General features: G+C 38.5%; 1 protein-coding gene across 1 annotated transcript; it reads left to right on the plus strand.

Annotated features, from left to right (window-relative positions):
- Positions 1-2,112: 2,112 nt before the first annotated feature.
- KLF5 (KLF transcription factor 5) lies at positions 2,113-19,778 on the plus strand. Its single transcript, XM_058548293.1, has 4 exons — positions 2,113-2,676; positions 4,984-5,857; positions 6,890-6,949; positions 17,995-19,778. The coding sequence occupies exons 1-4, from the start codon at positions 2,431-2,433 to the stop codon at positions 18,171-18,173; spliced, it is 1,359 nt and encodes a 452-aa protein (XP_058404276.1). The 5' UTR covers positions 2,113-2,430; the 3' UTR covers positions 18,174-19,778.
- The last annotated feature ends 4,696 nt before the right edge of the window (positions 19,779-24,474 follow it).

The raw sequence follows: 24,474 nt of genomic DNA on the forward strand, positions 1-24,474 counted from the left end.
TTTTGTTAACCATTTGTGAAATAGTTGGGTTCCCCTCCCACTGGGAAAGCTTTTGTAAATGAAAGCATGTTAAAAAAATGGCGTGAAATATAGAAACATCTCCAGTAAAATAACTATATTTTATTACATTGAAAACTTAGGTTGAAATAACAGGCCACTGATGCTCTGGTACAAAGAAAGACAAAAGGAAAGGTCTAGGAAGGCTTAAAAGCAAATAAAAATATAAATAAATACCAAATTGTATTAAATCTAGATTAGATTTAAAGTTAGAATACAAAAGTTCTATTAAGAGTTATCTATATCACACTCAGGTTCGATCATGTTATCAGCATTAAATAACTAAAACCTTTCAAAGTTCAATTTTCAAAAAAGTTATATTAAATCCCATACCAATTCTACAACCTGTTTCTAAGTTATTTAATTACATAATTGGCTTCAATATTAGAGAAAATCAGGACAGCTTTTTAAAGGTGAAGGTGGATAGTATGGAATTGTTTGCTTAGAAAAAAATTTGCAAAAACACTTACGAAATAGTACTTTGGAAACATCAAAGTACTCATCAACCATTATCTGAAAGCAGTGATCACAGCTATAAAAATGAATCATTTATTAACAAGAAGGGAATGAAAAGGAGAAAAAAATATATTTTACAGCACAATTTTATGTTTTCTAATAATAAATACCTCTCATACTTTATGTGTATACTAATTTTTTTAATCTACACACTGAAATGAGATCCATACCTTTGATAGACCCACTCTGAAGTGAACGTTTTTCTAAGAACTCGTTTTTTTAAAGCTGTTTTACTGTGAAATGATGAGTAGGCTGTTGTATTGTAAAATTGTCTAATAGGATAGTGTGCTGTCAACCTATATACATATGTAGTAATATTACAGGCATTTTTATTGCAGTTTCTTGTTCCGGCTTCCCAAAAAGCCAGATAAAATCATGTACAAGACTATTAAGGATTAAGGGAAGTGGTTTCCTTAGGTGATTGCTGGCAAAAATTCACCTTCCTATTATAACATAATAAATGGACGGTAATATATTTGGCTATTACTTTCCTACAAATTTGGGTTCCTAGTTTTCAGAGCTGCTGCGTGTCTAATATTTGTGGCTTCTTTGGTTCTCTTTTCGTAGGAAAAGGTATTAGGTAAATGTGCTACGTTTCTGTTTTGTAAATAGCAAACTCCATTTTTTGAACTTACAGTGCTAACAAAAATAAGTCAAAGATGTAATGTCTATTTAAATACATTTGATCTAGTCGTTAGTGCTTAAATTAGATTCCATGCTTCGGCTAGAATCAACAGGGTAAATATTAAAAACTTCAAAATTCGTATGGCCCATCCCCCTTCCCTCCACACACAGATATGAGTTAGAAATGTGTGTCAAAACTTCTAACCATTTAAATACTGTAGGAAAAAACAAGCTTTTATGCAAAGACAAAAAAATCTTGCCATTAAACCTTTTATTCAAGACATTCCGAATTTTCTTTGCTAAATGGACATGTTCACTGCTAAAGATACATAGAGACAAGAGCTGTTTTTAAATTTGTTTATCACACCGCCCCTAGTTTTCCGCTAAAGAAAAGTACATTTTGTATATTTAAAAATACCCACTCATTAAACAAGTTTCTAAAAACCTTAGCGCCCCCACCTAGCTGCCTTCTGGGTTTCAGCTTTTGAGTTTCAGGTCCTTGCACAACACCTAAGACGTGCAAAACTCTTTTTCTCCCTAATCCTGTCAGAGAACAGTCCGAAGAGATCTCCCTCCACGTCTCCACCCTAATTCCCTCTCTTCCTAGATTCCACCCGCTTCTCCCGGTCCCTCCGCCCCCGGCTCCGCCAGCCCAATCTGTCACAGAAGTTGTGTACAAACTGCGCGGCCGCCCTGAGCGCGAAGCTCGTGGCCCAAGAGGGGTGCGGTCGGCCCGGCGGAGGCGGGGCCCTGGGCGAACTCCTCCCTTCTCATAGGCTAGCCCCTCCGGCCCGGCCGGCCTCGGGGCCTCGCGATTGGCCGCAGGGCTGCCAGTTTGGTTGGCGGGCCCCGCCCACTCGGAGTTGGGTAAAATACAGGCGGGCGTCAAGTGTCAGTAGTCGTGGGGCAGGTAGGCGCGCTCGCAGCTCGCTCGCGGAGACCGGCGGTGGCGGGAGCGGGCTCCGGCGAGTGAGAGCGCGCGGTGGGGCGGGGCGGGGCGGGAGAAAGTGGCCGCCCGGAGGACGTTGGCGTTTACGCGTGGCGGAGCGGAAGAGTTTTGCTTTTTGTGCGCGCCTTCGAAACCCGCGCCTGTTGTTGCCTGAGGGGTCCGCCCGGAGCCTCCCCTCCTCCGCCCGCGGCCCCGCTCCGAGCTCGCCGGCCCGAGCCAGCGTGGGCGAGGTGGGAAGCGCGCTCGACCCGCGCCCCGCGCCCGGAGCCGCCCCCCGAGTGCCCATGGCTACGCGGGTCCTCACCATGAGCGCCCGCCTGGGACCCGTGCCCCAGCCGCCGGCCCCGCAGGACGAGCCGGTGTTCGCGCAGCTCAAGCCCGTGCTGGGCGCTGCGAACCCGGCCCGCGACGCGGCGCTCTTCCCCGGCGACGAGCTGAAGCACCCGCACCACCACCCGCAGGCGCAGCCCGCGCCCCCGCAGCCGCCGCCCGCCGCGGGCCCGCGGCTGCCCCCCGAGGAGCTGGTCCAGGTAGGCAGAGCGGCTCGCCTCCCTCCGCCTCCCTCCCGGGGCTCGGGCGTGTCCCGCCGCTGCGACGCGCGGGCGACAGGGGCCGCTCCAGGCTGGGGCGTGCGTCGGGGCGCACCGGGAGCCCCAGTGCGGTGGGCAGCCCCGCCCTGCCCTCCGAGGCTGGGCACCGGTGTTTCCTGGGGAGAAAGTCGGGGGCCCCGAGGGAGGGTGTCCAAGATGAATCTGCCCTGGCCGGTCCGTCCGGGAATGGTTGAAGAAGGAACTAGGTGCTCACGCGCACCTTGGTTGTTTTTCTTATATTTGGAGGATGAAGCCTCGTACCTCACGCCCAACTTTACTTAAATTCCGCCTTTCCCCGTAATCCGCCGCTCCTTCCAGTGCCATGGCCTTGGAGGTCACCCTATCCCGCGTCGTCTCGGGTTAAGTGGAAATGCAAATCGGGGTGCTGGGGTGAGGCCCCTCCGGGCGCTAGTTTCATACCCCTTGGTTCAACCTGTTTTAGACGCGATCGGGCGCTGCCTTTGGGAGACGGGAGTTAGAAAAGCTAAGGTTGTATTGGAGGGCTTATCTTCCCTTAAAAAGAAAGACAAAAAAAGACCAGGGCTGTTGTTTTCTTCATGTGCGCGTAAATTTCCTCCCGGAGCCGCGTTGAAAGCTGGCAGTTGGCTTTTACACTTGCCCGGCAGCCGAATTAGAGCAACCGCCTGTTTCTTTCGCCCACGCAGGGAGTCATATAGCCCAGAAAAAACTTCCCGGGACTTTTAGCCTGTACCAAGGAAAAAAAAAAGTTGGAAACATACCCACATGCAAACAGCTGGAAGAGCTAAAATCAGAAACCACTAACCACCACGGGAGCGAAGTGCATGAAGGGGTTTAGTTCGGTTTATTTCAAGACGCTTCATTTAATAGCCCCTTGGTATATTGTGTGTTGGCTACCCAGCTCCTACTCCGGGGGTCTGCGAGTGTCGCCGTGCTGTGAAAGGGCCAGGGGCATTTGTCAGAGATGTGACTCACATGACTAGAGCGATAATTTTTATTTTTAAATCGTGGCTATCCGGGAAACCCCGTCTGCATCCACACCGAATGATACGAGGTCCGATATGAAACACTTTTGAAATTAAGTAGTAGCAAAAAATGACTGCATTATTCACCGATTAAGATGCTACCGTTAATAGTTCTATGAGCCTTCTAGTTGGTGGGTTTTTTTTCTTTTGAAATTTCCTTTTCAGTGTTAAAAATCTATGTTAGACTAGGAGAGAAAATAGCTGTAAAAAGACTCAGGAGACTAGTTACAAGCTGGATTATGTCCTTAAAAAATCACTGTTTGGAAACGATTTGGTTATTTCAGTTTGTCAGTTTTCTGCTTAGGAGACACCAAGAGGGTAAGGGATGACTGAGCTTTTTACAGAGTAGGGGGGAATGTAGCATTGGCTCACTGAGGAGGACGTGATAAATGTTTTGCTGATGACTGTGCTAGCCGTTCTGCAGCCTCTCCCCACCCACAGGCCCCTTAGCACCAGTCTACCAAGGGAGTGATTTTCCCCTAGGTAATTAAAGATCTGTTTTAGATAGGGATATGAATAGGAACATTTCATTATCATATTAACCAATTACAGAATCTGCTGATTAAAATCAACATTTAGATCGAATGTCGAGTGTGAAGTTGTTTTGTTCTTTCAGTGGATACTATATTTTGCTCAAAACATTGTATTTAAGTTTCCATTGAACCATAAACGAGAAAAGACGCCAAAATAGCCGTGGAATGTTTTATATTAGATATTTCAGCAATATCTATCCAGGCAAAAAAAAAACTGCCATATTATTAAGATTTGCATAGTTTTTTTAAAAAAAAGTTAAACTCGCCTATATGGCATGAACAGAATCAAGGTAGTTTGGCGATATTACAATACTGTACTTGAGTTCTAAACGTAACTGAGTAATCGGGCAGGGAATCTTGCTTGTACGTGAGTAATAATAAAATATACTTTATTATTGCATCGGAAAGGAATATGTTTTCTGTTTGCTTCCTTTCTTTCTTGATTTTCCTCTTTCACTTTTTGTTTGGGGTTGATTGTGGGAGCAATTTTACCAAGTACAGGTTATACAGTTTCATAAGGTTTTGGTGAACTAGTTATTACACAATTGGCAAATAAACCTGATATGTTTATAAGCAACGCTTAGAAGGAGTTGGCCCTAGTACATTTCACACGGATTGTTGGGGGAATTTTTGGTAAGGACCCTTTTGTATGTCCTTCCTGAAATGATGAATCGGATGGATTATGCATGTTTGTATCTCTTCTTTTTTAGACAAGATGTGAAATGGAGAAGTATCTGACACCTCAGCTTCCTCCAGTTTCTATAATTCCAGAGCATAAAAAGTATAGACGAGACAGTGCCTCAGTCGTAGACCAGTTCTTCACTGACAGTGAAGGGCTGCCTTACAGTATCAACATGAACGTCTTCCTCCCTGACATCACTCACCTGAGAACTGGCCTCTACAAATCCCAGAGACCGTGCGTAACACAAATCAAGACAGAACCTGTTACCATTTTCAGCCACCAGAGTGAAACGACTGCCCCTCCTCCGGCCCCGACCCAGGCCCTCCCCGAGTTCACCAGTATATTCAGCTCACACCAGACCGCAGCTCCAGAGGTGAACAATATTTTCATCAAACAAGAACTTCCTACACCAGATCTTCATCTCTCTGTCCCTCCCCAGCAGGGCCACCTGTACCAGCTACTGAATACACCGGATCTAGATATGCCCAGTTCTACAAACCAGACAGCAGTAATGGACACTCTTAATGTTTCTATGTCAGCTGCCATGGCAGGCCTTAACACACACACCTCTGCTGTTCCGCAGACTGCGATGAAACAATTCCAAGGCATGCCCCCTTGCACATACACAATGCCAAGTCAGTTTCTTCCACAACAAGCCACTTACTTTCCCCCGTCACCACCAAGCTCAGAGCCTGGAAGTCCAGATAGACAAGCAGAGATGCTCCAGAATTTAACCCCACCTCCATCCTATGCTGCTACAATTGCTTCTAAACTGGCAATTCACAATCCAAATTTACCTGCCACCCTGCCAGTTAATTCGCAAAACATCCAACCTGTCAGATACAATAGAAGGAGTAACCCCGATTTGGAGAAACGCCGCATCCACTACTGCGATTACCCTGGTAGGTGATCTCCCCTGGTTGAGGCATCAGTACTTGCATTTAGTGTTGGGGTGTGTGTGCCTTCTTCAACCTCAGCTTTTAAATTGACACAGGAAAATAGGGCTTGATAATAAAAAAAATCATGTACTTGTTCTTTTCATTTTTCAGTCTCTGTGCCTTACCCTGGTATGTGACCATTTAGTTGTCTAATGCTTATTTGATGTATTAAAAAAATGGCTAGAATATTCTGGAAAAAAGTTACTCTGGACTCTTGAATATTAAATAAAAACCTGAATTTCGAGTTTAATGCCAGAGTTACTTTAACATAACAATCTAAATTGGAGTTTTTAATTCTAGATTAAGTACCCTGAAAAGAGATTAATAAGTAAGGTAGGGGAAAATAAGGTATGGTAATGAAGTGGGGATTGAGGAGGCTGCTATCCTGATGGTAGGCACAAAATTGTCCACAGTAGATTTAAGGATAGTTCTGATAGCATATGAACATAGGCTCGTTCTTGAATGGTGTACGTGGCACAGAATATAAATTGATGACGGTGATGAATGTATCCACAAGTTGCTGGCATTAGCTAGTTTATGATTAATACAGGGTATAATTTATTGACTGTAGTACATGATATGGCATGACATACTAAATGAAAAAACAAGAAATGTAGGCGCACAGAAAATTGCAGTCATCTTGGGTAATGGTTTGACATTGTCAGCTCTAGAGCCGTTAAAAACGTTTAAATCACTGAAGTATGTGTTAGTGTAAGGCACCTACTGGAATATAAACACAAATTTCCCATTTGTAACTAGGTTTGATTATCTATCTGTGCTCTTTCTGCTGAAGTGATACGTAAAGCAAATCACTTTATACTTTAATAAGGTAATAGAGGAGCACTCTTTAAAACTTCTTTAAAACCGAAGCTTCAGATACCTCATCTAGCATGAGAGATTTCTTTAAAGCCAGATTTTAAACACCAAATCATCAAATGTAAAGATTTCAAAAGGATCTCCCAAATGACAAGCTCTTCTTCCTCTCCTTTATTTTAGGCTGCACAAAAGTTTATACAAAGTCTTCTCATTTAAAAGCTCACCTGAGGACTCATACTGGTATGTAATTTTCTTGTTAATTCTGTGAGTTGTGTAAATAGTGTAAGTGGTATTCATCCTTTTAAAAGCCAACACGTGTTTGATCTCTTCTTTCTTCTGTCAACTTTTATTTTTTAATGGCCTACCTTTTCAGCGCTGGCTTGGCTCAAAATTCAGTTCAATGAAAAAGTCTGGTTCCAGGAAGGCTGATGTTCCCTCACTAAGTCCTTGCCCTGTCACCTCACATAGAATTAATTACCCAAAAATGTAAACAACCATGTTTACTAATGGATGTTAAGACTTTAATGGCACTGCTATTCCTATCTTGAAGGAAAAAAATCTAACTCATTTTCTCCCTCCATAGCAAATCAGTTGGCTTCTATAAAGCTATATTAAACACTAAAAACCTTTCCAGTTAGCATCTAAGGCATAACTGCTTAATACATTATCTGTAGTTTCATCTTTAGCCTAAGATATCTGTGTTTAGCATGTTTTCTGTGCTTGATGAAAGGTAAGCCCGAAATTGCAGAGTATTAAAATCAGGCAAAGATGAGGTCGTGGTTTAAAAGTTATTCTACACCCCACCCCAGCTCATATCTGCTGCGGCTGAGAGACTATCTTTATTCTAGCTTATATTTCATCCTTGTTTAAAATATGCTGTTAAGTTTAGCTCCTTTAATTTTATAAGTATTTATTTTGTCAGTTCAAAGAACCACTTTTCAATGCTTTTTAATTTGAAAACTTTATATCAGAACCCATTTTAGGGCGAAACTAGGTGGCATGCTTTAAAAGCCTCCAAATACCCAAAATATTTTCAAATATATAGATGGTTACTATTTGTGATTTTCTTAAAAGGACAGCCCTAAAGAAACAAACTTATACGAAGTGATTGTGTTTTTTTTCCCCTCTCAGTAAATGAAGCCTTAACATAAAGTTCAAAGAATAAGTTTGCTAATAAAAGCAATGACCTAGCAAAATGTTTTATTCCATCATTGCTATGGAAACCAAAGTATTCAACAGTTCCTTTGAATGGGTTGTTGGATTAGTGTAAGGACTTGAATCTCCCCAGGCTAGATGTTACTATGGAAATTGAGTTTTGATAAATGAAGTAGTTATCTCTAACTGCTGCATTAAAAAGTAAAAGCCTTTGAACAAAGGTCACTGCTGAGATAGAGCATAAGAGGAATATGGCTGCGGACACTGTGTATGCCTGTTAGAAGTATTGCTTGATATCCCAGTGATAAACACTGCTTATTAAAATCTAAATAGTGTTGGCGACCGTGTGGTAGATTCCAGGGCTTTCTGAGAAATTGCTTTTAAAGAAAAGACATCTTGTGTTTTTATCAATGAAATGAATGGGTTGTTTTGGTCTGAAGTTTTTAGATGTAGACAAATTGAGTATATAAAATGAGAGCTTCTACATAAGCTGCCCGAAGTAGAAATTATATTTATGTTAAACACGCGTTAAACATACAATAAACTCAGTCTGAAGTTTTTAAAATACAAGTGACAAGGCCAAGAAGACATTCCATATAGAAATAGTAAAGTATCCTCTTATGGAAAATACGTTATATTAAGGAAGGACACATTGAAAATGGGTTTCTTACCTGAATTTTGATTGAGGGGAAGTAGAAATCACTTTGAAACATTTGAACTATTGTTTTTTCTTCTTTGAAAGTCCTTGAAACTGGAGATAGGAAGGAGGGAACACTGTTTTCATGAGGTTAAAGTCTCCTCATAAAAGAGAGTGCAGTTGCATATAACGATGTAATCGACTGCTTATTGCCGGGATGTAGTCAGAGCATATCTAAACAGCCTCGCAACCCTGTCAGGGTTTAGTGCTCTGAATGCTTATACCTGGGATTCTGGAACTTGACCTGCTGGCAAAGAAATTTAATAGCGGGTTGTCTTAACAATGCTTGTCCTAATGAAAACGAACTAAAAAGATGACCTGGGCCTGGTTTGGATCCCATGCATCAACGTTTTCACCTGATCATAAACCTGTGGCCTTCGACGACGTCTAATGAGTGAGCCCATGTAATCCAGTTTAATAAAGTTTTGTTTGATAGTCTTTCAAATGCCTTGGGGAGGGTTTGTAGCTGACTTGTTCGTCTGGCTAAACCCGTTCTTGGGTAATCATAGAGCATTGAGGTTGTTTTCTCCTCTTTTCTAGTTTCTAGACAATGCCTTTTAAAATTACCTGTGCTCTCATTGCATCCTCCCCACCCTGCTTGTTGTTTTTAAATGAATTTAGCTGAAGCCAGCAAAGGCTCCTTTTTTTATCTTCCTTTTAAGGCCAAGGTACTTCTAAATAACTTCTCTCATTTAATAGCTTTTTTTTTTGTTTTCTTTATGTCTCCCTCCCCACCCACCCCGCCTTGGACAATTTATTAAGACTTTAAAAATAATCTATATGGGAATTTTGATCTTTTATTTAATCTGAAATATTACTTTTTAAATCATAATGTGAAGCACCCTAGTGTTTCTTTGGAATATAATTGTAATTGCTTTAAAATGTCAAGTTACCTTATGTTTTAAAAATGATTTAAGCAATTAAAACAACCTACATCTGAGTTCTATTTAATTGCTTATTCTGGATTTTTAGATTGTAAATGCTTCTTGACTTGCAAATTGAACGTAAGGAAATAGTCTTCCTAAGACAAGACCTTTTTAAAAAAAATTTGGTATGAAAGAGTAGAAGATAACACTTTCTTGAACGAGAAGTCTCATAACATTCAAGTTTTTCTAAGTTCATACGCTTTGATTTCTTTATTCAGAAAGAATATACAAATAATATAAAGTTCTATCTTTCTATTGTTAGAATATCTGACACATGTTGCTTCTATTCTAGGAAATAATTATATTTCACTTTTTAAAAACATGTTTTTATGTACATATGATAGCACGCTTATAGGCCTATAGCGGTACTCCTTATATGGGTGTATGGGTGTTTGTGTGTGTTACTTGCAATGTGTGTATATACATGTCTTGCCTCTGGAAGTAATTATGGCCGCTTCTAGGCAACAGTGTCAAGAAGTGGTATGTTCCCAAATAAAAATAATTTGTACTTTTGACAGCATTTAAATGCAAACGTTCTACTGAAATTTGTGTATGTCTCACGATGTAGGCAAGGGGCTATACCCACTGTCGTAATTTAGAAGTTGTTCCCAAGCACCTTTTAAAAAAAAAGATTCACATACTGTTTTGCCCTTACAAATCAACGTGACTGGTAAACAGATTCATGAATCAAATAGAAAAATGTACTGCCTCCAGTACATCCAGTTGCTTGTGCTCATGCGTGTTACTATCTTTTCTTCAGTTTCATAATGAAGATTTAAAATAACTTCTAAGCACAGGATTAGGGCCGAAAGAAGTAAAATGCAATAGGAAAAAATATTAAGACTTTATATTTCTTTATCTACAAAGAAAAAATTGCAAGAAATTGAAAAATTTTCTTATCACTGCTGGTTTCTTGGTATGCCTGTGAGTACTGTAAGTTGAAATATTGCTTTTATGTTGAGTGTGGAAATTTCTTTGAAAATCATGTTTACACGTAAGTAAAAAGTACTTACTTTCCAAAGAAAAAGTTCTGAAAAAGTAAATAGTGCACTCAATACTGATGTTTGAAATCTTAGTTTTTAGTTACATGTGTGGATATGCACTTAACCCTAGAGAATAGGCTAAAGCAGTTGGGAAATTAGGGTATGGGAACATTTTTAGATGGTTTATCGGTCTCGGCTATCTGGAACAGGGCAGAAAATGAGCAGTTGTGCAGAGAAAGTTTTTGAGCAGCACACACGCTTGGCTCAAGTATCCCTTAGACCCAGACTCTGTGCACGGGCTGTTACGTGTGTGCACTAAATGATCCCAGGACAGCTTGCCAAGGGTTGACGAGAAAAGGACAATTGGAATCACCACCACAAAAGAAAATGGAAACCTACAAATAGTGTAGGAACACGAAATGGACTCTCAGAGTGAAGCACTGTGCTGTCAGTGCTGCATTTTACAGTGAGCTGTGTTCGGGATTCCTTGTTTAAGAAAGAATTCTATAGCAAGTCTTGGAAAGATTTTTAGCCCAAGCCTAATTATAAAGGGAGTGAATTCCCAAATTCTGCCTTGCTTGCTTATGCAGAACACTATTTCCTGATGACATTTTAGTAAGATGTTACTGTGTATCCTTTAAAATACATAATCTCTGCTGGAGATTTTGTTGCTAAATACTGATTTTAGTTTCAGTTTGGGTACTAAAAAATCCTTAGGTATGAATTCCTGTCTAGTTCTTTGCTCTACACTTATTATCCATTGAATATTTTGTGTATAGGTTTTTTATTTAAAAATATTGACAATATTGGCAGTAAAGACATTTTTATTCATGGTACTTCCACATTAAAAGAAACATTCAAAATGTTCTGAACATGACTTACTCCTTTTTTTGTGGAACTTTGGAAGGGAGTGAAAGGCTTTAAAAATATATAGGAAGGATTTTACTTCCTTAGAAAATTATTTAGAGCTAAAATCAGCATAAGAATATATATATATATATATATATATATATATATCTCATACAGTTTGGATCTAGAGATCAATATTGTTTAAATGTGTAACCTGTGTTATTGGTAGAGGTGAAGAAGTTTTGCAGGATGAAATTATTTAATACCCAATGATTTTTTGAGTCTGTATTTGAAAACTACAGGAAAAAGTATCACATTTAGCCTGTAGTGTTAGATGTTACTAGTTAAACATTCTTAAATTACTTTCATTTGCAGCTTTGAAATTTATTTTCTATATTGACAATTTCAAGCTTATGTAAAAAAAAAGTCATGGCTTAAGAGACTTGCTGGTTCAGATCCCTAGAAAGGTATTTATGAGCATGAAAGCTTAGAAACAATTTTTTTTTTAATGACTCGCTGGGAAGATTAAACTTTGCTTCTAGGACTTGTTCTTTCATCTGAAAAACATTTACATAGGAAATTGATTAAACATTGTTTTGAGATGATAAAGCTTATCAAAAGTTAAGTATAATTTGATTAAGCAAACATTTTTGACTGATCTTGTGGAGAATCCAAAGAGAATCTCTTCCTTTTTGTTCTTAAAAACTAGTGGAAGAAAATAGTTCATAGGTAGATTAAGTAGAATTGCTGAAGTTGTGATAGAAACAATCAGCTGTGAAGGTAGAGAGACTGTAGAGTAATATATATTTTTTTTAAGCAGCAATTGAATCACCCAAGATTTTTACTTGGGCAGATATTTTTAGTTCTATAGAATGTAGTAGCTGTTTACTTGGTGACCTACATCTTTTCTGGTGAAAGGTTAGAAACAAAGTAATGTCCTACTTTAGTGAAAGTATCTCTGTAGCAGCATTTCTATTCTGTCAGCCTGTATTGTTTGTGTTCAGGGAGCTCTAACAACTTGATTAAGGGTGAGTTTTTACAGTATTTTAGAAGTGTACCATGGGTAACTTTCATTAAAAAATATCTGGGCTGAAGAATAAATTTCTTTTTGACTACTTTATAAATGCAAACCTTTAAGAGTTGGGAGGAATCTCCTGGTCAAGGTGACAACATTAAGTGCAAATTTAGGGAAAGGTTATCTAGTACTCATTCCATGCTGAAAAATGAAAATATAGAATTTTTATATTTTGGCTAAACAAAAAGTAAAATGTTTCATGACACTTAAAAAATTCAGTGAATTTTTGAATTCAAGAAAGTGAATCTGAGTGTTGTCTTTTTGTCAGGAGACTGAAGAATTGGTATTTCATTAACACTATTAATGATAGAGGATGTTTTCCATTGTTTTTGTCAAGAACTCTTAGGAGAAGTAGCAGGAGATTAGAAGCCTAGAGATTGACTCTGCTGGGATGTAGACTGCAAGCGTAACCCTGGCCCCAGAAGCCCCCTCGCTGCCTTGCTGCCTTTGACCAGCAGTAGGGGCTCCAGAATGCCTTGATTTTCATCAAATCTGGTCTAATTCTGTAAAAGAAAACATGTTTACATAGAGTTTACTTATCCTTGTAGAACTTCAGGATGGGTAATAAACTGATTCTGAACATGTCCTCCTGAAGAGGCTAAAAGCATGATTCTCACTGGTACAGACATTTAGTTGGATTTTCTTCAGTGGTCCCAGGCAGAGCCCTGCTGCATGTGGGGCCATGGGAAAAAGGCAGTCTGATAGACTCAGACTGGACACTTTCCTCTCTCTTATACCTTCCCTCCTTTTCATTAATGAAAATAACCGAGTTGGTCAGACTTGGGCCAAACGTGTCCTTGCTCCAAAGGTGCATTAGGAGAAGTGTGGCATTACAGCTGGAATAGAAGACAGTCTCTGCCCTTGAGGAACTTTCAGAGCTAGCTAAGCAGGCAAAATACAGCTGTTTGAAGCCTTCCGTACAGCAATACATGTGCAAATCAAGCGTTCAGAACGAATTTAAGTGTTGATGAGAATACAAAGAAGTGGAATGATCTCCTGGACTGTTCAGAGGTTTTCTGGAAGGAGTAAGGTGAATCAGATTTTAAAGAAAGGGACCAACAGGAATTGACCAACAGGTAGAAAGAGGGAAGTTTCTTTCTTAATGCATCTTTTTAATTAGTTTCCTTAAAGCTAGTACATTATTAACAGGGATTCTATATCTAGTAAATATTAGATGCATTTTGTAAATCCTCATAGTACTAATCTTTGAAATGAACTCCTACCCTTCAGTTCCAAGTGCAGGAGATATGCTACAATGAGCTTTAATAAAAAGATTTTTTAAGTGGAAAATTACTGGCATAAGTATATAAAAATATGAATTAATGAGCCAAAATCATCCTACTGTATCTGGTTTTTTTAAGATATCTAATATTTCCCCATGAATTTCTTTACCTTTATTAGAATATATAGCGACTGTTTCAGATTCTAAATTCCAGTAAGTCTCTAATGATGGAAAAAAATCTAATTATTGAATTGCATGAAAATATTTTCCTCTTGAAATAAGAGCTCATTTTGAGCTTCAAGGACTCTTAAATTCTAAGAATTAAGATTAAGTACTAACTATTGAAATAAATTATTCCACTTGAACAGTTTGCATTATTTTGAGTCTCAGAATAGGATGTGGATTTTAAGTTCTCTGAGGCCAGAAACCAAGTCTTATTTGCTGTTTTGCAAGTCAGTTAGTGCAGGTTACCCTCTCATTTACTAAACATTGACTTTGATGCTGATGGTTTTCAGCCTCTTTCAGATATAATGATGGGATTATCTTCTAGCCATCAGGAAGGAAACCAGATGTGCAAATATGCTGTAGTAAACTTTTAAAAAGTTACCTAAAATATTCTAAGATAAATATTTTCATCTAGGACATTTTTCTTTTGTTAGAAGAATCTATGTAGAACATTCTAGAGAAAGGCCTTGGTATGAGCCTATTGAATATGTTCAGCAGAGCAGAGAAACCTCCCATTCTATTGTGCTAGGCTCAAAAGTCTTTTTTTATCTCTTCATCAGAGGAGAAAAAATAGATAAGTGATCGTTTTTTAGTTCATCGCTAAAAGATGTTGCGAATACTTTGCAGCAAACATGTTCTGCTAACCCACCGAAATTCACTTAGCCTGAAGTAAAGAGGAACCATTATTAGGTGATACTTGGGGGATTGTGAATACCAGCACAGAACAGTTTTAAGGACCCCACATGTCCTGAAAGGTGGGGCTCCACTGAGGACTGGCTCAGCCGGGGCCGCCCTTTGCTTCAGACAGTCGGTTTAACCTACTCTGAGTCCATTAAGCTGTTCCTTAACTGACCTTCACAAGTGGCCTTAGAATCTTTAAATAAATTTGAACAATATCTATGTGTTCCTTAAATCATTCATATAGAGTGTATTAGTGTTTGCTAATGGAGGTTGTTAGTAGGGCATTGAAGGAAAGTAGCAGGCTAGGATTCTTAATGTGAAACTCGTTTGCTTCTAACTCATGGAGTTATCATGAGGATTAAGTGAAATAATGTGAAGTACCCAACTCCGGAGTGTGTGCTCAACGGATATTTGTGCCTGCTCCCTCCTTTTACTGGTAATGGGTTTGCTTAACATTTTTATAAACTATATTAATTGACTTGACTATGGATAGTATGTATGTTTAACCTGAATATTTTTTTAAAAGGTTGGAGATTCCTAGCAAAATATTCCTAGTAATTTTAGAATAGAATGAGAAAATGTATATTTTATTTGAGATAAAGTTGAAGCTTGTTTTCCATGCTATGCAGACTTGTCACTTTTTTTCTTGCCTTTGGAAAGTTTCACATTAACAGCATGAGAACTTAAAAATACAGTTGATGTTGAAAGCATTTAACTAAATATTTTAAATTGGTGGTATTGGAAGGAGATTCTGTAAAAATCCAATTAAACTTTTGAAAGCTCTATCCTGTTGAAACAACTTAAAGGAAGTCAGTTTGGTTTCCCAGAAGTACCATGCATAGTGTTTCTGGCTGAGGAAGAAAGGCCCGAATCTGCTGTTTGGCCAGAAATGGGGTAGCAGCTTCCTCTACGGTGTTTTCCTTGAGCGGTGTTGACACTTGAACAAATGCCGTGGAAAGTGCAGCAAGTGGGGAGTAGCTGTCCTTGCTTCTACAGTCAAGACTTGGCCCTGTAACTAGTGTCCCAGACACTGGTAGCCTTCTTGGCTGAATAATCTATAGATGTGCATAAATTGAGAGAAAAACCCCAAATGTTTTAGGAACTTTAAGGCTACCGTTTTTCAACCAATCAGTAAAGTAAACTTTCAAAAATACTGGTGCAGTTTATTGCTTCATAGCCAATAAAAATAGTGAACAAAAAGAGTCTAGTGTCCCTTGTTCCTTAAATAAACTCTGAAAATTCAGTTCTCTCGCTATTTAATTATTAAATTCAAAAGACTATAATGATTTCTTTTAAAATTGGGGCACTTGAGGAATTTTTTTTACCTTGCCTCAGACATCAGCAATAACTTTCTCTTTCCATTAAATGACAGTAAAGTATTTAGCCAACATGTTTGTTTTGGTGATTTATTTTTCACAAGGAACAAAAACAAACACTGTGCAAAAAGTAATTTTTTTCTGTTTGATTTACGTCAAGAGTGATTGCTACATTTACTACTACTATTAGTATATTTCTATCTATTAAACAGATTCTATGTGAATATAAGTGAAAAGTGGTTTATTATGTTACTTAAAAGGTTTGAGTGTATTAGCTTAAATTCTTAGAATTTACTATGAGAAAAAAACACTTCAGGAATTGAGATGTGTATTTTTAAAACGGAGTGATAGGAACCAAAAAAAGAATTAAAGAAATAAAAATGTTTGTGTCTGGGTTCCAAGCCAGAGGAGAGGAGAGGAAAGGTGGTTCGGGGATGTGTGCCATCGGAGTTGACAGAGAAATCGCATGAGAAATAATTAGTACAAATTTCAAAGAGCTATTCTGGCCCTTTCTTCTTTGTCCTTATGGGATTTTGTTTGAATCAGATGGGGTATCAGGACAGCAAAAACATATTAACCACAAATGTAGAAATCTCAGTTGATGTGGACAGTGTCTTTTAAAATTTGGACTCAGTTGAGTAATCTTACAACTTCCTGAATATGATACTGCTAAATCAGGCAGAAAGGCTGTTGAGTGTCATTGTGGTACGAAGTAATGACTGTTCAAAGCAACTCTGAGGTTCTTCCCTTTCAGAAGACAATGTTTTTTTAAGGAATTTAGGAGTTTGACTATTCAGAGTTTTAAAAGGTATCCATATAAAATTCAGCTGTACACCAACAGTACTTTAATATGCAAATTTATCTCAAACTCTCATCTTGAAGTAACATTCATAGAAAATTATAACAAAATACAGCATAAATATAGGAACTACCTGTTAGTGCTCAGTGAAAGATTCTTAGGTTTTGGGATTTATTTAGGGGAATACGTGATCTCAATTAAATAGGATTAGTTAGTTCTAAAACTGGGAGTTTAGATTGCATTCTAAAAAATGGTGTTGAAAGATTAGCAACTAACAAACTTTAGACAACATTAAGAATAATGGTGAGGTGGGGTGGGGGGCTCATGCCAATTTCACTATTTAAATGAAGAGAGCTGTGAAAGAATAGGTAGATAGAATGATTAGAGACTTTTAGAATATATATCATACATGTAAACTCCATGAGGCCAGGCATTTTTTTGTTTTATTGACGTGTATCAATCGTAAGCATTCAGGGCAGTGCCTGGCATAGAGTAGACACTTGGCAAATCACTTATGGAATGAATTTTGATAATATTTTTCGTGTAATGCATTACAAAGAAAAATGAAATGCATATATCAGCAAATGTTAGAATTATTATGGGTGTTTCAGGGCTCTTCACCAACATGAAGTCATCGTTACTGGACTTCTTGATCTGGTTGAGGAATCTATTAACTATCAAATGCATAAAGCTTTAACACCATTCAGCTTTAATATTTTTCTAGCTTTGTTTTGCTTTAATCTGAAAAATGGGGAGGTATGAATGTATGTGTGCTAGAGTGAATATCAAAGAGTGAGTGCCCTAATTGTCCATTCTAGAGGTTGTGTGTCCAAGTGAACTGGTTTATGTGCTGGAAGTTTGGCTAATTCAGAAACATTTAGGGCCAGTTTGAAGTAAAGGACTGCAGTTGTGGTACATTAAATTCATTATGTTGGTGATTTGAGTAGCTCCCGAATTTTTTCCTCCCATCTTATAGCCCTTAGTCCTATACTAATTTAATTTGGGTTTGTGGGTTATAGAGATTCTGTTCACACAGTAATGATAAAACCATCCAAGCTCATGTAGTCATTTCATGGATTTATATGCACAGGAGCAGTACATAAAAATAAGAGGACTGATTCATCGTGCATGTTTAAATTACCATTTTCTCGTTCTTTAAAGTTACACAGAATACTTGTTTGCTTTATATCATTAGGTTAATACTATTCTATGAAACAGTGACTTCCTTCACTAGATTACCTGGAGGGAGTTTAGTTCATAATGGAATTCATAAACCTTCCTTCTCCTGGACCACGATTTTAAAAAAATGTTTGTCTTGCATGCAGGCCACCTCACCTCTCTTGGTTCATTATCACAGGTGAAAAGCCGTACAAGTGCACCTGGGAAGGCTGCGACTGGAGGTTTGCGCGCTCGGACGAGCTGACCCGCCACTACCGAAAGCACACGGGCGCCAAGCCCTTCCAGTGCGGGGTGTGCAACCGCAGCTTCTCCCGCTCCGACCACCTGGCCCTGCACATGAAGAGGCACCAGAACTGAGCCGCCGCCGCCACTGCGGGCCTGCCTCGCCTATGCAACTCACACTGACCTTCTGCAGTTCGTTTGGCAAAATTTTAAACTACAAACTTAACTATATATATAAAGAAAAAAAACAAACTGGAAATGTATATTTTGTATATTTGAGAACAGGGAATACATGTATTAATACCAAAGTGTTTGGTCCTTTTAAGAATCTGGAATGCTTGCTGTAATGTATATGGCTTTACTCAAGCAGATTTCATCTCTGGACAGGCAGCCACATCTCAGCGTGGGTAGGGGGTGGGGGTGCGGGGGTGTTTGCAGTGTTTCTACCTAAGCACCATCATTTAAGGTGACAGTGTTTAGTAAACAAGTCAGTTGGCAGGCACTGGAAGAAGACTGGATTGTATGTCAAGATTTTACTTGACATTGAGTAATTTTTTCAATATTAAATAATTCCTTAGAGGTGCGCAGTGTACCTGGCAATTCACAAATAGCCATTGAACAAATGTGTTGTTTTGTTTTTTTATATGAGTTGCCTATATTTGCTATTCAAAATTTTGTAAATATGCAGATCAGCTTTATAGGTTTATTACAAGTTTTCTAAGATTCTTTTGGGGAAAAATCATAAATAATTCTTTTGGAAATAACCATGAATACATTTACAGTTAGAATTTGTGGTAAGATACCTCTTAGAACCTTACCAAATTCATTTCTTTAGGGGGAAGAAATAATAATCATTCAAATGAACGTTAAAAGCAGATTTCATGCACTGATTAAAATAAGATTGTTTATTTTAAATATGGAAGACATTTTATATGAATTGTGAACTCCAGAGCTTAAAGATAGTTACAATATATAAAAGTTAAACCTCTTACAATAAGCTAAACCCAGTATCATTTTTAAGAAGGACTTATGTAGTTTTCACATGGCAATGTTGAATTTATGATGCAGTTTTCATATACCGAGATGTTTGCTCGTGCGGGACTGTTGGTTAAATGCCAATTTATGTGGATTTTGCATGTAATATACAGTTAGACACAGTAATTTTACCTAAATTACGGTGCAGTTTAGTTAATCTATTGTTAATACTGACTCAGTGTCTGCTTTTAATTACAAATGACATGTTGAAGACTTAAGGAAGCAAGTGCTACATATATGCAATATAAAATAGTAATGTGATGCTGATGCTGTTAACCAAAGGGCAGAATAAGCAAAACGCCAAAAGGGGTCTTAATTGAAATGAAAATTTAATTTTGTTTTTAAAATATTGTTTATCTTTATTTATTTTGTGGTAATATAGTAAGTTTTTTTAGAAAATTTTCATAACTTGATAAATTATAGTTTTGTTTGTTAGAAACGTTGCTCTTAAAACATGTAAATAGATGACGAACGGTGTAAATATTTTGTAAGAGGCTTCAAAATGTTTATACGTGGAAACATACCTACATAAAAAGCATAAATCGGTTGCTGTTTTGCTTCTTTTTCCCTCTTATTTTTGTATTGTGGTCATTTCCTATGCAAATAATGGAGCAAACAGCTGTATAGTTGTAGAATTTTTTGAGAGAATGAGATGTTTATATATTAACGACAATTTTTTTTGGAAAATAAAAAGTGCCTAAAAGATTCATGTGGTGCCTTGCTTCTTCACCTACAATAGCAAAAACAATTAACAAATTGTATTCCCAAAACTATTTAAAAGGGTCTGTTTTATCAGGGCAGTTAATAAAAAACCAGTTCCCACATTGAACCAATACCTACCTTTGTTTAAGACAAAAAAGAGGGATTTATTTAAAAAATAGGATTAGAAGGGAGGCATTATTTCATGAATGCTGATTTGTTTTTTCTTTTCTGATTGCTACAGACACATACTGCGTTAACCTTTTCAAGATCATTAGATGAAAATGCTGTAGAGGTAATTTGCATATGCTAGTTTTATCATCAGAGGTAAAACAAGAATTGGATTTTTAACTTTTGTTTTTCCTTTTAAAAAAGGAAACACTATAAGTTGATTTTATCCACTAGCAACAAGCACATCTAGGGCCTTGATCTTGGTTTCTGATACTATCCTCCAATGAACAGAACTGGGGATCCTTAGAGAAATGGCTGATTCTAGGACTGGGGCAGGAAATACACAAAATAAGCCTGGAGCATCTTACAAGTGTCAGAAAGTAAGGAAGTGATTTAAAAAATCCTGCAATGCTCGGGGTATGTCAGAGCAACAATGTAAGGTAGGGTTGGATTATAACCCAAAGTATAAAATATTCACAAGTCCCTACTGACGTAAATGAGTAGGGGAAAAGAAAAATCTGCAGAACAATTCCAATTTTTGTAGATACTCCACCCTCAGAGGTAGAACATAACTCTCCACTCCTTAAGTGTAGGTTGCTCATAGTGACTTTATTACAAAGAGTACAGTGTGGCCGGGAGCGGGGGGGAGAGTAACCACAGCGCAGAAACTTGCCCAGCTCCCTCAGCCAGGTGATCAAGGTCCACGTCACCAGTGATAAATAATGTGGATAGTATGTACCCTTGATTTGATGAGATGAAAATGGAACTTTGCCTCTGTGGTCTTCCTTCTAAAATCACGTAACCCTGTCTAATCATGAGAAACACGTCAGACAAATCCCAAATGAGGGACAGTCTACAAAATACCTAACCAGTACTCAAAACTGTCAAGGTCGTGAAAAACAAGAAAAATCTGAGAAGATGTCAGCCAAGAAAAGCCTAAGGAGACATGACAACTAAATGTGATGTAAACTAAATGAGATTCTGGAACATAAAAAGGGACGTAAGGGAAAAACTGAAGAAATCTGGATGAAGTGTGGAATTTAGTTAATGTGTCAATATTAGTTCATTAATTATGGCAACTATCATACTAATGTAAGCCCTTTTTTTTTAATGTAAGCTCTTAATAGGGGAAGTTGGGGGCAGGGTATTCGAGAACTCGATTATCTTTGCAGTAATTCTATAAATCTAAAACTTCTAGAATAAAAAGTTTATTTTTAGAAAAGTGAAGGAAAGAATATCACGACTGTGTATTTTCAGTAAATGGGAAAATCCCTGATGTCAGAGCTAAAGTGAAAATTGCAGTTACATAATTTGGCATCATAAGTTTATTCAGCCTCTCTCATTATTTGACTCCTCATTCTTCCCTGTCATTCAAGTAATATCTAGGTCAAGAACACCACACAGTTCATTCTGTAGCCAGAATTTCTCAGTGTTTCATGGGGGAGAAATTAATTTCTCTGGCTTAAATTTATTTCTAGACATTGAAATAGAAAGTGAGGCTACAGGCTTTTTGAGGCAAAGACAACTCCACGTGTCTAGTAACAAATCAGAGATCTGTCAGTATTCAGTTGTAACTGATAATCATAGGAATTAAGACATTTTCCTGTGAAGAGAAAGCTCCACTTTTGCTGTGGTTCCCAGCACTTAATTGTATTCACGTTCCTAACACTTAAATGCCATTTTACCCCAGATTACAGAGCCCAACTGTTTCCAGTTCTCTTGCCCTCTCTTACCCATCTTTTTCTCTCTTTTGTAGGCTGCCCTTTCTCTTCTCTTGCCAGCTACCCATTCAAATCCTTGTCTGCCAAAGCTCACTTCAAGACCCTCAGTTTTAAGCCACACTCATTGGAACTTCTTTTGTATTTGGAGACATTATGGCACTTAGCATTTGAATTATTTTCTGGCTTCTATCATATATGTTTTTCTTCCTCAGATTGTCAACTTCTTGGAAGAAACACCACTTCTTAGATTGCCTTTGTCTTCCTGCACTTATTGACTGATAAAGCAGATGTCAAAAAATAACTTTATGATGCTGTGTGAATTGGCTTAAGCCCTGCAGCAATTGAATCAATCTAATGTTCCCCAAATTTCCTCATGTTGCACTCTTTTTTTTTTAATTTTTATTTATTTTTTTTCCCCCAAAGCCCGAGTAGGTAGTTGTATGTCATAGCTGCACATCCTTCTAGTTGCTGTATGTGGGACACGGCCTCAGCATGGCTGGAGAAGCGGTGTGCCGGTGTGCGCCCGGGATCTGAACCCGGGCCACCAGTAGCGGAGCCCACACACTTAACCACTAAGCCACGGGGCCGGCCCCTCGTGTTGCACTCTTTTTTTTTAAAGATTTTATTTATTTATTTAGTTTTCCGCCCAAAGCCCCAGCAGATTGTTGTATGTCATAGCTGCACATCCTTCTAGTTGCTGTATGTGGGACGCGGCCTCAGCATGGCCGGAGAAGTGGTGCGTTGGTGCGCGCCTGGATCCGAACCCCAGCCGCCAGCAGCGGAGCAGGCGCACTTAACCGCTAAGCCACGGGGCCCGCCCTCATGTTGCACTCTTGATACGGCATTGGTGTTGGATTTTTGATAGGGTGTGTGACTGCAAAACTGATTATAATGTGAGCAAACAGGCAATACCTTGTGAATTTTTAAATATTATTAGTGGGGAAAGGGGGAAGGGTGAAAGGGGTGATTAGGCACATGTATGGTGATGGATTGTAATTAGTCTTTGGATAGTGAACATGATGTAATCTACACAGAAATCGAAATATAATGATGTACACCCCAAATTTATGTAATGTTATACACCAATGTTACTGCAATAATAAAAAAAAAAAACATTATTAGTGAGTTTTCAAGGGAAAATTGTTTTAGACAACTATGCCTAACACACTTTTCAAAGCTGCAAATAATTTAATTGCTCATCATTAGCATGTCCATTGAATGAATATCTGGATTCAAACATATTCTGACCAGTCTCTTGGTAAACAAGCTATCTTAACTAGACAAAAATTGAGTAATACACCAAGTTCCAATTGGCCAAAATCCAATTATGTGATTTGATTTCAAGTAAGTGATGCTCTGAGTTTTAACTATCTTCAGTTAGCTTTTATTCTTCCCACCCCAACCCCCAAGTTATCTTGTTTTTGGCTTTGCTTCATTTTGTCATTTCTTTCTTACATTGTGGCTTGTGTTAAGTGCATCACTTCATGGCATCCAATTAGAGAATCCTTAGATAAGCATGACCTGGCCTGCCTGCATAAAAATGCTCTTCAAAATCTAGCTAGATTCCTTTTCCTATCTGCAACTAAGCCCACCAGAGCTCTCTGGATTAACTCGTGGGCTGTACAATAACAAAGAAGGGCTTTATTCTCCATTACTAAATCTGGTCTCTACTTTGAAGTTAACCAAATTCCATCTTTGGTTAGATTCTTCACTGCAGTGCTAAACTAATCAATACGAGGCTCCTTTTTTTTTTTCCATCATAGAGTTATAGGTGACAAAACTTGGAAATTATTTAATACTTATTTTTACAGTGATTATTAAGAAAAAGAAGCATAATAAGTCATATGAGAGCTATGTGTGATTGCAAGAGTTTGTTACACGAAAACTCAGAATTTTCCTTCTTGTTTTTGTAAACCAGCAATCTCTATTTTATCAACTTTCCCAGTGCACATCACCCCATGAAAGCATTTAGGGTTATAGAAATAGTAATATTCTTGAATACAAAGGTAAAGCTTAATGCCATTTGGCAACTGAAGACATCTGTATGACGATATATGTGAAAGAAATTGAATAGGAGACTAAGAAGCTCATATACACTTCTAGATAAAAGTGGTAGATTGCATGCATCTAATCTTGCAGCCTCCTAAAACTCCACTGAAATGAAGGGCCTTTTCCTCCAAGGCATCAACCTATGAGAGCAGGAAAATAGATACACCAACAAACTTGTGGGAGCTGGAAGAACTAAATTTAAGAGGTAACAAGCTGAGCAGAACTGAAAAAGCTAAATCCTAAAGTAGTAGTGGAGAAAACCAGGAACTCACCTCATTCTAACCCCCACAGAAAGGCCAAAAGATCTCAGGAATTTGTAGCATCAAGTACTTATAGAAGTAGAGCTAAAATATGATTGTTAACAGTTTGTCAAAGAAGCTGTTAATTCCCTAGTCAACCCCACACCCACCCCAGCATACACACACTGTGGACAGGGAATAACCAGCTAGTCCCCGTCCCAGCAGGAGAATGCTTATTCTCTGGAGAGGGTAAAGACAGAAGGTCTCTAAATTAGTAGACAACAGGCTCAGTTGAGGGCAGGAGTGCCAAACAGAAAATAGGAGGATTGAATTAATGTGCATATTGGTTGATGGAACCTATTCCTCTTCTCTTCCCCATTTGATTCTCAGAATGCTGGAGCCAGGACTTTATCCTCCAGGCAGGAGGCTGGAAAAGTCTTCAGAATGGACCAGCCCAAGAGGAAAGATCTAAATATACCGAAAATCCCAAGTTCTCCAATAATGTGGCCTAACCAGATCACT

Source organism: Diceros bicornis, chromosome 9 (genome assembly GCF_020826845.1).
Source record: "Diceros bicornis minor isolate mBicDic1 chromosome 9, mDicBic1.mat.cur, whole genome shotgun sequence".
Lineage (NCBI taxonomy): Eukaryota > Metazoa > Chordata > Mammalia > Perissodactyla > Rhinocerotidae > Diceros > Diceros bicornis.